Below are 13,970 nucleotides of genomic sequence, written 5' to 3' on the forward strand. Positions count from 1 at the left end.
AAAATTGGTTATTGATCATTGCTAGACAAGCATTTTCAGGTCTTTCCATAGATTTTCAAGTAGATTTAAGTCAAAACTGTAACTCTGCCACTCAGGAACATTCATTGTCTTTAACTCTCCTAGTGTCTGGTGGAAAGCAGACTGAACCAGGTTGCCATGCTCATAGGGATATTCAATGTCTGCTTTTGATATTTTTACCCATCTACCAACAGGTGCCCTTCTTTGTGAGACATTGGAAAATCTCTGTGGTCTTTGTGGTTGAATCTGTGTTTGAAATTGACTGCTCGACTGAGGGACCTTACAGATAATTGTATGTGTGGGGTACAGAGATGAGCTAGTCCATGCAACTTATTATGTGACTTGTTAAGCAGATTTATACTTATTGACTGAAGACATTTCAGCTTGTCATTTGTTATCAATTTGTAAAAATGTAAAAAAACATTATACCACTTTGGCATTATTTTACATTTACATTTTAGTCATTCAGCAGACGCCCTTATCCAGAGCGACTTACAGTAGTGAATGCATACATTTCATACATTATTTTTCTGTGCTGGCCCCCCGTGGGAATCGAACCCACAACCCTGGTGTTGCAAACACCATGCTCTACCAACTGAGCTACAGGGAAGGCTGTAGCTCAGCTTATGGTGTATTGTGTGTAGGCCAGTGACAGAAAATCTCAATATAATCCATTTTAAATTCAGGCTGCAACTCTAGGCAGAGTTGCAAAGAAAAAAATCATAATTCAGACTGGCCAATAAAAAGAAAAGATTAAGATGGGCAAAAGAACACACTGGACAGAGGAACTCTGCCTAGAAGGCCAGCATCCTGGAGTCACCTCTTCAGTGTTGATGTTGAGACTGGTGTTTTGCGGGTACTATTTAATGAAGCTGCCAGTTGAGAACTTGTGAAGCGTCTGTTTCTCAAACTAGACACTCTAATGTACTTGTCCTCTTGCTCAGTTGTGCCCCCGGGGCCTCCCACTCCTCTTTCTTTTCTGGTTAGAGCCAGTTTGCGCTGTTATGTGAAGGGAGTAGTACACAGCGTTGTACCAGATCTTCAGTTACGTGGCAATTTCTCGCATAGAATAGCCTTCATTTCTCAGAACAAGAATAGACTGACGAGTTTCAGAAGAAAGTTATTTGTTTCTGGCCATTTTGAGCCTGTAATTGAACACACAAATGTTGATGCTCCAGATACTCAACTAGTCTAAAGGACAGTTTAATTGCTTTTTTAATCAGGACAACAGTTTTCAGCTGTGCTAACATAATTGCAAAAGGGCTTTCTAATGATCAATTAGCCTTTTAAATGTATAAATTTGAATTAGCTAACACAATGTGCCATTGGAACACAGGAGTGATGGTTGCTGATAATGGGCCTCTGTACACCTATGTAGATATTCCATAAAAAATAAGCCGTTTCCAGCTACAATAGTCATTTACAACATTACCAATGTCTACACTCTATTTCTGATCAATTTTATGTTATTTTAATGGACAATTTTTTTTATTTTCTTTAAAAAACGAGCGATGTCAGAGTGGAACGGACTAAGATACAGTAGAATAGTATATAATACAGTATATACATGTTGAGATGAGTAATGCAAGATATGTAAACATTATTAAGAGAATGAGATACCGTAGAATAGTATAGAAAACAGTATATACATATGAGATGAGTAATGTCAGATAATACTTCCTGAAGGGACTGTATCAGCTGTTTTATGGTGGCTATGGTGCTTATTGTTGTTTACCCTGACTGCACTACACATCTTCCAATTGGGACAATGAAGGTGTATGCCAAGGCCTTCTGTCTCCAGTGGGTGAGTGGTCTAGCTAAACTTAGCCTAGCCCTGTTTTCCTGCAATCTCCATGGGTGTGGAGTAATTGTGATCATCGTCTCCATCCCTAGTCTGCTAGATGACTACTGGCACTTCATGCTGTTCATGCTCTCACTGCCAGAGAGCAAACATGCAGGTGGAACATGTAAGATAGTAACAATAATCAGAGCTATGCAAAAGCAGCTAGTCTCAGGTACGTTGTCCCCCCTCCATTCAGATCACTCTGTGTTGTGTCATTACCAGTAGCCTCATACAGCACAACTAATGGCTGAAGGATTCTCCTCTCATGCAAATAACATTGATCTGATGAATCTAAAAAATAATAGATTAGCTTGTTTATGTTCTCGTCCTTTTTTTGCGAGCGCCATCGCTTTTGGCCTGATTTTATTTGAAATCAGGCGTGAAATTGGAAGTACACAGCTAATTTTCCATGGAGGACCAATTTTGCTGATAACCCCCCTTCATACACGATAGGGGTATGGCCTTAACAGATCACTGTCGCTCATCTTCCCCAACATCTCAAGGTGCCATGGGAAATTCTTTATTGGGGGAGGAGAACTTATAATTTCTCAATGGAGAGTCCATGTTCCCAGGGTTCTGGAACAGATATATCCAGGTTCCCAGGGTTCTGGAACAGATATATCCAGGCTCCAAGGGTTCTGGAAGAGATATATCCAGGTTCCCAGGGTTCTGAAACAGATATATCCAGGTTCCCACGGTTCTGGAACAGATATATCCAGGTTCCCAGGGTTCTGGAACAGATATATCCAGGTTCCCACGGTTCTAGAACAGATATATCCAGGTTCCCAGGGTTCTGGAACAGATATATCCAGGTTCCCACGGTTCTGGAACAGATATATCCAGGTTCCCAGGGTTCTGGAACAGATATATCAAGATTCCCAGGGTTCTGGAACAGATATATCAAGATTCCCAGGGTTCTGGAACTCATATATCCAAGGTTCCCACGGTTCTGGAATACATATATCCAGGTTCCCAGGGTTCTGGAACAGATATATGCAGGTTCCCACGGTTCTGGAACAGATATATCCAGGTTCCCAGGGTTCTGGAACAGATATATCAAGATTCCCAGGGTTCTGGAACAGATATATCAAGATTCCCAGGGTTCTGGAACAGATATATCCTGTTTCCCAGGGTTCTGGAACACATATATCCAGGTTCCCACGGTTCTGGAACACATATATCCAGGTTCCCACAGTTCTGGAACAGATATATCCTGTTTCCCAGGGTTCTGGAACAGATATAGCACCGTATGTCTGATTTAAGGGTGATACTGATGGTGGATGAGGAGTTCTATCTCTCACAGTCTAATCACAGATGCTTTGATCTATGAGACACAACGCCAGTTACCTAGCTAGCTGTCAGTCAGATAAAAAGAATCACCGTGCAGGACTCACTCACTCACTTAAGCTCTCTGCTTTCCTAGCGCAGAGCAAGGCAAGGCAAACCTCACTGGTGTCTTAATGAGAGCCCTGCTTCAAGCCTTTTAACCTTAGGCTGAGTTTCTCCTTGCTTACAGTGGCAAGAAAAAGTTTGTGAACCCTTTGGAATTACCTGGATTTCTGCATAAATTAGTCATAAAATTTGATCTGATCTCCATCTTAGTCACGACAATAGACAAACACAGTGTGCTTAAACTAATAACACACAAATGATTGTATTTTTCTTTTCTATATTGAATACATCCTTTAAACATTCACAGTGTAGGTAGGAAATGTGAACCCCTAGGCTAATTACTTTTCCAAAAGCTAATTGGATTCAGGAGTCAGCTAAACTGGAGTCCAATCAATGAGATGAGATTGGAGATGTTGGTTAGAGCTGCCCTGCCCTATAAAAAACACTCACAAAATTTGACTTTGCTATTCACAAGAAGCATTGCCTGATGTGAACCATGTCTCGAACAAAAGTGATCTCAGAAGACCTAAGATTACAAATTGTTGACTTGCATAAAGCTGGAAAGGGTTACAAAAGTATCTTTAAAAGCTGTGATGTTCATCAGTCCACGGTAAGATACATTGTCTATAAATGGAGAAAGTTCATCACTGTTGCTACTCTCCCTAGGAGTGGCCGTCCTGCAAAGATGACTGCAAGACCTCAGCACAGAATTCTCAATGAAGTTAAGAAGAATCCTAGAGTGTCAGCTAAAGACTTACAGAAATCTCTGGAACATGCTAACATCTCTGTTGACGAGTCTACGATATGTGATTCTGTAACGTTTGTCGTCGGGAGACGAGGAAGCGGACCAAAACGCAGCTGGGAGCGAATACATGTTTATTTAACACACTAGAATTAAACATGTACACAAAATCAAGGAAAAACTGCCAATACGTTACTTGCTCAAACAAAAGAGACAACAACCCACACACATCGTGGGGGAAAAGGAACTTAAATGTGATTCCCAATCAGACTTCACAAGCGACAGCTGTCTGATTGGGAAATCACCCCCGAGCCCAACATAGAAATAAAACACAAAGAAAGGCTATAACCAAAACATAGAAAATAAAGCATAGAAATGCCACACCCTGACCAAAATAGCAGAGTTCACCTGGTCAGGGCGTGACAGATACACTAAACAAGAATGGTGTTCATGGGAGGACACCATGGAAGAAGCTACTGCTGTCCAAAAATAACATTGCTGCACGTCTGAAGTTCGCAAAAGAGCACCTGGATGTTCCACAGCGCTTCTGGCAAAATATTCTGTGGACAGATTAAACTAAAGTTGAGTTGTTTGGAAGGAACACACAACACTATGTGTGGAGAAAAAAAGGAACAGCACACCAATATCACAACCTCATCCCAACCTTAAAGTATGGTGGAGGGAGAATCATGGATTGGGGCTGCTTGCTGCCTCAAGGCCTGGACAGCTTGCTATCATCGACGTAAAAATGACTTTTATCAAGACATTTTGCAGGAGAATGTTAGGCTATCTGTCCGCCAATTGAAACTCAACAGAACTTGGGTGATGCGCAGGACAACGACCCAAAACACAGAAGTAAATCAACAACAGAATGGCTTCAAGAGAAGAAAATACGCCTTCTGGAGTGGCCCAGTCATGACCTCAACCCGATTTAAAATGCTGTGGCATGACCTCGAGAGCGGTTCACACCAGACATCCTAAGAATATTGCTGAACTGAAAGAGTTTTGCATAGATGAATGGTCCAAAATTCCTCCTGACCATTGTGCAGGTCTGATCCGCAACTACAGAAAACATTTGGTTGAGTTTATATGCCAAAGGAGGGTCAACCAGTTATTTTAAATCCAAGTTATTTTAAATCCACATACTATTTCCACCCTACACTGTGAATTTTCACACGGTGTGTTCAATAAAGACATGAAAACGTATAATTGTTTGTGTTATTAGTTTAAGCAGACTGTGTTTGTCTATTGTTGTGACTTAGATGAAGATCGGATCAAATTTTATGACCAATTTATGCAGAAATCCTGGTCATTCCAAAGGGTTCACATACTTTTTCTTGCCACTGTAGGTAATGAATCGGCTTACTTTCTGCTCGTATTCTTTCGGGCAGAAAGTTTTTTGGTTGAAAGAATCCCCCATGTGTTGTTCGAGACCCTGCACATGGCTCCAAACCAGCGTCTCTGTGTCCGAGCGTCTCTGTGTCCGAACACGCTGCCAAAATCAATAGCTTTCTCCTTGGCCGTGGACTAATGCGGCGAGGCAAAGTTTAATGTCCCAGGCCTTGTTGGGTGGTGCCATAGAGAGCGGCTTGCTTTTGGTCCAGATTTCTCGTTGGCCGCTCTATTTTCGTCATCAGTTGTGTGTTAACAACCTTGAACTGACGTGTTGGTTACAGCAGCCAATCCCCAGAGGAGCACATCTTCCACCGGATTCCTGGCCTTTCTCTAATTAGGCAGAAACATCTGCCCTTGGACAAGCTGGGAAGAGTACTAATGGGAGTGAACGAACACAGAGAGCCTGAGGTGGGCTGGCATGTACTCATGCACCCACACACCCACACACACCCACATGCACACACACACACACAAGCACACACACACGCGCACACACACACACACATACACACACACACACACACACGCACGCAAGCACGCACACACACACACACACACATGCACACACACACACACACATGCACACACACACACACACACACACACGCTGTGAGTCAATGAAGCATAGCCCTATCTGTGCTCTGTGTGGCGAGCATGTTTCACATACCACTTCACACAAATACTGTGCTGGAAGTCCACAGAATCATCATGAAAACATAGCGGGCAGTAAACTTGCAAGTCATCAGAGAGATTGCGGGGGATAAAGAGAGATGGGTGGTGGGAGAGAGAGAGGGGGAGGAGTGGGAGAGAGATATAGAGAGGGGGGGATGGGAGAGAGATATAGAGAGGGGGGATGGGAGAGAGATATAGAGAGGGGGAGATAGCGAGAGAGAGAGAGAGAGCGGGAGAGAGAGAGAGAGATAGAGAGTGGGAGAGAGACAGAGAGCGGGAGAGAGACAGAGAGCGGGAGAGAGACAGAGAAAGGGAGAGAGAGAGAAAGGGAGAGAGAGAGAGGGAGAGAGAGAGAGAAAGAGAGAGAGAGAGAAAGAGAGAGCGGGACTAGGGAGCAGGGCAGAAATAGAGTTCAGAAATAAATGACCAGTCAGTAAGTCTCAGCCAGGGCTGTAAATAGTTCCTATCATGTCTGGCACAGAGATGGGCTTCCAGTGTCATCATGGCCCTCACCGATGACACCCACTTGGTTGTCATGGTTACTATCCGGCTGAGTGACCAGTGGACAGAGTGGAGCGAGGAAGAGAGAGAAAGAAAGAGAGGGAGGGAGGGAGGGAGGTACCATGATTGACAAGTGGTAGTAAGAGAAAGAGAGAGGTATTGGAGAGGGAGACAGAGAGGGGGTGACAGAGAAAGAGAGAGGTATTGGAGAGGGAGACAGAGAGGGGGTGACAGAGAAAGAGAGAGGTATTGGAGAGGGAGACAGAGAGGGGGTGACAGAGAAAGAGGGAGAGAACAGATAGAGCAACAGGAGGAGAGTGAAAAACCTCTCCCTTTCTGTTTGCCTTATCTCACTGTCTCAGTCCAATTGACAGGTTGTTTTATGGGACTTGTCTGCAGTGTAATTATGAAGTTTTATTGAGTCTTTGTAGGAGATTAAAACACTATTAACGCTCCGCTGTCATACTCTCCAGCTGTTGCTTTTGTTTATGACTAAAGTGTTTTATGACACCCCCGCTTTAGTCACCTAGACAATTAGGTTGAATTAAATACATTGAGCAGGAGAAACATGGGGTGCTGTCGGCAAAGAGGAAGACTTGTCCTTGTAGATGGGAGAGTGATGGAGATGTGTGGAAGGAGGAGAGGAAGAAGGGAACTGAGACGTGCACAGTGAATCTAGGGATCTGCTTTGGGAGTGCAGAGCAGAGAGAGAGATATAAAAAGACATGGCTACCCAAAGAGGAGTGTGTATGTGGTCACTGCACGACAGGGGAGGTAGAGACAGAGATGCACTTTCTCCTTTACTGTGATAAATGTTCCTCAACAAGAGATTCATTATTCACAGAAATTACTACATTTATTCCTCATTTTAATTTATAAACCCAGAGGAAAAACAAAAAATGATCATAGGCACAGGAGTAATGTCTCCTCTTGCAGGCAAATATGTATTTGTTTGCCATAGCCTAAGTGATACTGAATAATAACATCTGCATAGTAAATAGTAAATAAATTATTATTAGTATGATTGTTATTACTATTAGTGGTATTATTGTTATTACTATTATTATTGTTATTACTATTATTGTTGTTACTATTATTGTTGTGTTTGTGATTATTATTCCAAATGGTAGTGGTATGGGTAGTAGGGTGATGGTAATGATAGCAGTTTAGTGATGGTGGTGGTAGTAGTAGTAATGATGATTGTAGTTGTAGTACTGATGTAATGGTGAGGATGACAATTAGTTAGTTATAAGTTAGTTATGATTTCATTTTCCATGTTTAGCCTTTTACATTTATTATATTCCTACCATTGAATGTTAACATTTTGTTATTACTATTATTATTCTTTATTAAAATGTATATTTTATACATTGTTGCTTTGGCAATATTGACACAATGTTTTTCATGCCAATAAAGCAGCTAGAGAGAGAGAGAGAGAGAGAGAGAGAGAGAGAGAGAGAGAGAGAGAGAGAGAGAATGGGGAATAAGAAATGTCTTTAAATGCAGAACAAACAAGTTTAGAGCATTGGACCAGTAACTGAAAGGTCACCGGTTTCAATCCCAGAGCCAACAAGGTGAAAAATCTGTCTCTGTTCCCTTGAGCAAGGCACTAACCCCATTGCTCCAGGGGTGCCGGATAAGGGTGACCGTGGCCCTGACTCTCTACGGGTGTGTCAGGGGAAGTTGGGATATGAAGAAACACATTTTTATGTGTAACAGGACAAATTATAATAATGATTAATATTATCATTATTGATGATGATGAGGAAGGCCCAAAAAATCGTCAAAGACTCCAGTCACCCAAGTCATAGTCTGTTCTCTCTGCTACCGCACGGCAAGCGGTACCAGAGCTCCAAGTCTAGGTCCAAAAGGCTCCTTAACAGCTTCTACCCCAAGACATAAGACTGCTGATCAGCTAATGAAATGGCCACACGGACAATTTACATTGACACCCCCCTCCCCCTATTGTTTTTACACTTCTGCTACTCACTGTTTATTATCTATGCATAGTCACTTTACTCCTATCTACATGTACTAACCTGCACCCCTGCACATTGAGTCGTTATCGGTATCCCCTGTATATAGCCTCGTTCTTGTTATTTTATTTTATGTTTTACTTTAGTTTATTTGGTAATTAACTCTTTCTTGAACTGCATTGTTAGTTAAGGGCTTGTAAGTAAGCATTTCATGGCAAGGTCTACACCTGTTGTATTCGGCGCATCTGACAAATAAAGTTTGATTTGATATATTATTGTTATTATTATTATGATTATATTTGTTTGTTTGTGTGTGTGTGTGTGTGTGTGTTTACGTTTAAGTGCTCCCACCGCGATCCACCCTAATTCCTATCGTTGTGTTTTTGCTTTACAGCAACTGTCATTTCTGCTCTCTGGAATTACACAAATTATAGTGTTCGCTCCATTAGCTGCTCCATGATACCAAAATATTATCGCTAGTTAACAGTTGACATGGATACATATTTATGCTTGTTTGTATAAAGTATTCATAGGTTTTTCTCTCACCCACAGCATACTCCATTTTTTATGAGAGACTACAGCATTTCCGTATAGCATGATCCACCCAGCTGTCTCATGATGTTCATAAAATGAGGGTCTCTATTCAGTGTGTATCACTGAAGCATTACAGATTGTGTGTCTCTATTCAGTGTGTATCACTGAAACATTACAGATTGTGTGTCTCTATTCAGTGTGTATCACTGAAGCATTACAGATTGCGTGATAGAAATGTGAAGGACATATGCAGCGTTTAAGGTGTATACGGTCTGCTAACGCGGGACCATTGCTTTTAACTTTCAATCACGCTGTAACGCTGAACTTCCCCGTGGGTTAAATAGCTTGACAGCTTCCATGACTGTAGTCCACTTACAGTTAGAGGCGTCAGAAAGTGAACACGTACTGCGCATACACAGTCAAAAGCATTTGTTTTAAAGTGGATAATTGCACCATCAGATGCATATTTTAGAAATGTATAATATTACTCAGGCTGGTCAATCCTGACAAAATATGTATTGAATTCCTGAATATATATTCTAATATATTTTGTCTCTCTATCATTGTGTTTTTCAGGTTGTGGAGACGAATCTCATGGCGTTCGACTGTCACTGGATCATCATCAATGAGGTCAGTGCGGAGGCAGCCAAGGCTACAGTGTGGCATGCTGGGTTGTAGTGTTGTTGTGTTTGGGGTGGGTATGCTGAGGTAACAGTAGGGGGTACTGCAGAACACTGGGGGGGGGGGGGGGTCACAAATACCCTCAAAATGAACACAAACAGACACACACTTTACTGATTTTCTGCTGAATCCCTCTTGTAATACATTAACATGTTTCATGTTGAAAGTACAGCTACGGCCAGGTTTTATCTTTAATATGAATGAGAGATGATGGCTATAATGATGTTCCTTTATCTTCAACTCACCACACTGAAGTTTTTCGGATTGAAAAGCAGAGCATTCATAATTGACCATTCCCCTCTATATGTGGGGACGAATGGCATGAAGACAGGCTGGAACACGCTGCCCTCTCTCTCTCTCTCTCTCGCTCTCTCTCTCTCTCTCACACTTTCCTTCCATGCCTCCCTGCTTGGCTTGTTCCACATGGCGGGGTGAATGAGGACAAATGCCAACACACTGATCCAAATGAATACTGGCAAGTGAGGAAAAAAATAATACCACTTCAAGAGAAATTTAAATGGGGTCCGCCGACGATGGAGGGATGTTTTTCCACGCTCTTCCTCCAATAAGAGCAGGATTGATTTGGGGCTGCTGGGGGATGGTCCCCTGTAGTTACCAGGATAGGTTTGAGGGAACTAGAGGGTGCATCCTAATAATATATCTCTCGTTCACTACTTCCCACAAATCTAATAGCAGTGGATTTGTTGGGACATGGGCTTGTGGGGATTTCTTATACCTGTCATTTCCTTTAAAATCAGTGACGGGAAGTAAACAGTGTACACTTTTGTGAGAAAAGAGAGATAATTGGGACGTAGCCAGACATTCACAGTCTGTGCTAGGGTTGCTCTTGCTAACTCGTGTTAAAAGACCAACCTGAATACAGTAGGTCAATCGGCTCAGCGTCACTCTCAGAATGCAAAGATGCCATGGATAGGAATTCAAAGCTAAAGAATATGCCAGTAATACCAGAACCTTACTAGACTGGTAGCATTACTTTAACTCAGACTAAAGAGCATAGAAAGTAGCAACATTGTTGTCTTGAACCTACAGATGTAGGATCTTCATTTGAGCCAGTTTGCTACAGACGAACCATCAAACAGGCAAGGGTAATCCTTATTCTTCTGGAAAATGTTATCCCAAGCGGGGGACTTCTGTCCTCCATTAATTCCGAATTTGTTTACATTTTTGCTGTGCCGCCAGGTGTTATGGGATAGCAAAGGATGCATGGGATTGGGACATGCCAATTTTGACATCCTTCCTAGAGGTTCTGCCTCATAAGGCAGCATCCTTAGTATTACCAGTTGTCTCGTTAAACTATCAATACACGCTAAATTCAACTGCACAGCTGATCTTAATTGCAACCATCATTGGTCACCTCATTACCGCTCTCTAGAAGATGCTTGCAACCAAAGTGAACCCTGGACTGAAATGTGTAACTACATCAAGTCAATCAGGGAATTGAGTTATTCGTGCCAGAAGGACGTGGGCCGGAACCGAACCCATGCGGTAGGCCTATATCTGCGCACTGAAGGCAGCAGCCCTAACTGCTAGACTGACCTCAAGTTTGACCTCAAGTTTGACAGTTCATTCGCAACCTTCATATGAAGTAGACTCTTGTATGCCTTAGCCTAGTGGAGACCAATATCTATCTTGTGTTATTAAGCTATATAAAATGTTGGTTGTTGACGTGTATGGCTGCATTTCAGATACATTCTTGTAAATGTTTATGTTGCAGTAATTGGACCGCGTTTGAGCGAACAAGAGAGAACATAATTTTGATAGCAAGTCCTGATCCCCATGATTCGACTGCCCCGGCATGGAGAGAAAGAGAACTGCTCAAGTTAAGATCTGACATTTGTACAAGTTTGCTACAAGTTCCTGCAACCACAGGATGATCAAATTAAGATATGGCATCTGTAATTGCTTTGGTCTATTCAGAGATGAACCCGCTCTCCTATTTTAAATGTCAATCGCCTTAGCATTTGTCCAAAAGTATCACACGTCAAGTTAGATGACATTCTCCTTGCCATGCGGACTCCTAGTCATGGCTGATATGTCATGTAATCTAGACAGGAAGTTTGACAGAAAACAAGTCGGGGCAAATCCCTGACCCTAATTAAGCCTTAACCGCCGAGGCCCCCAGAGGGACCACAGTCATGTCCCAATAATTTACACTGACGACATGCCAAGAGCTTTAAGTACATGTCCACTGAAAGTCAAATTAGTTGACGTTTGTCAATTGGTACGTACCAGCACTTTGGAGGAGTTTGTACTCCTGTTAATAAAAACTTGTAAAAAACAAATGCCTCCCTGACAATGTTTCTTTTCTTGCCCTTTGGCAGCTAGTTTTTTAGCACTTTTCTGTGTTTATTCCACCTTTTGTCAGAGCTTTGCGACATAATCCCCTTCCTCATTTTACTGGGGGGAAATGTTTGGGCCGTTGCCTATTACAAAGAGGCCAGAATTTGACACATCACATTGCTAAATCGTTTGAAATTAGATTGGCTGTTCCTCTGTTGGCAGGCAGGTGTATCGTTGCGTTCTGTTTGGATGTGGAGAATGGCCACCAGAGCAGTGATATAAGTGGACGCGGTCACCATCACCAATGTCATGCAGACGAAACATGTGCAAATAAAAATCAGTCAGCTTGGTGGAGTTTTGGAGCTACCTTCACCAGGGACGTTCCGACGTCTGCATTCATTAAATCATCAGACCCTGCTCCCCGCGCTCTGCATGTCCGGTCTAAAAAGAGGGAGATGTCTTTAGGCTAAAATTAGCAAGGTTCCACAAGGACGAACACATGCCCATGCGCTCTCTCTCTCTCTTCTATGCCCCTCACTCACTCCCCTCTCATGTGATCAGGGTTTACATCAAATGAATAATGGCTAGATGCACGAGGCCTCAAGTGGTTTCTTAACACAAACTGGGAATAGTATAATAAATGCAATTTACTGTATGAATTGATCCATGACATATTGATGATTACATTTAAATTTTAGTCATTTAGAAGACACTTCTCCGCAGTGACTTACAGGAGCAATTAGAGTTAAGTGCTTTGCTCAAGAGCACAGACTTTTCACCTTTTGGTTACTGGCCCAACGCATCCAATGCTTTTAACCGCTAGGCTACCTGCCGCCAAACTTACTATAGGATTACTATACAATTACTATAGGATTACTATAGGATTACTATAGGATTACTATACAATTACTATACGATTACTATATGATTACTATACAATTACTATACGATTACTATATGATTACTATAGGATTACTATAGGATTACTATACAATTACTATATGATTACTATAGGATTACTATAGGATTACTATACAATTACTATATGATTACTATAGGATTACTATACAATTACTATAGGATTACTATAAGCTTACTATACAATTTCTAAACGATTACTATAGGATTACTATACAATAACTATAGGATTACTATATGCTTACTATACAATTACTATAGGATTACTATACAATTACTATACGATTACTGTATGATTACTATAGGATTACTATAAGCTTGCTATACAATTACTATAGGATTACTACAGTATATGATTACAATAAATCCCTTTATATCAGTTGTGTATTTGTTTATACAGAAAATAATTGGTTTCCCTCTGTTCTTCTGAACCCACTGGTGTGTGTATGTGTGTGCATGTCTGTCTGTCTGTCTGTCTGTCTGTCTGTCTGTCTGTCTGTCTGTCTGTCTGTCTGTCTGTCTGTCTGTCTGTCTGTCTGTCTGTCTGTCTGTCTGTCTGTCTGTCTGTCTGTCTGTCTGTCTGTCTGTGTGTGTGTGTGTGTGTGTGTGTGTGTGTGTGTGTGTGGGACTCTTTGGGATCCTGCAGGAAATCTCAGACCAGGACGTCCAAGAACTGGTGATGAAGTCGATTGGGCGTCTGACCCTGATCAGACAGACCTTCCCTCTGCCCCAGAACACCAGCCAGCGCTGTGTCAAGCACAACCACCGCATCAACACCTCCCTCTGTGACCCTAAGGACCCCAAGGCTCAGACACTGGAGGTAACACACACCACACCAAGGGTGTGTCCCAAATGGCTCCCTTTTGCTTATATAGTCTACTACTTTAGACCAGAGCCCTGTCAAAAGTAGTTCACCACATAGGGAATATGATCTTTCCCATTATGCCGTTGTCCCCTCATCACCCCATTTACCACCCCTCCTTTTCCTCCAATTTCA

At 42.1% G+C, this 13,970-nt stretch overlaps 1 protein-coding gene across 2 annotated transcripts in view; it reads left to right on the forward strand.

Moving 5' to 3' along the window:
- Positions 1 to 13,970, forward strand: part of LOC115164974 (glutamate receptor ionotropic, delta-2) — a 582,060-nt gene that overhangs the window by 358,842 nt on the left and 209,248 nt on the right. For both annotated transcript variants that reach the window (XR_003870040.1, XM_029717948.1), the window contains exons 5-6: positions 9,650 to 9,703; positions 13,620 to 13,793. Coding sequence is in view for 1 of the 2 variants with exons in the window: in XM_029717948.1 (XP_029573808.1) it covers positions 9,650 to 9,703; positions 13,620 to 13,793 (228 nt within the window). In the remaining variant the exon portion in view is untranslated. The remainder of the gene's footprint in view (positions 1 to 9,649; positions 9,704 to 13,619; positions 13,794 to 13,970) is intronic.

This window comes from Salmo trutta, chromosome 27 (genome assembly GCF_901001165.1).
Source record: "Salmo trutta chromosome 27, fSalTru1.1, whole genome shotgun sequence".
NCBI classification, from domain to species: domain Eukaryota; kingdom Metazoa; phylum Chordata; class Actinopteri; order Salmoniformes; family Salmonidae; genus Salmo; species Salmo trutta.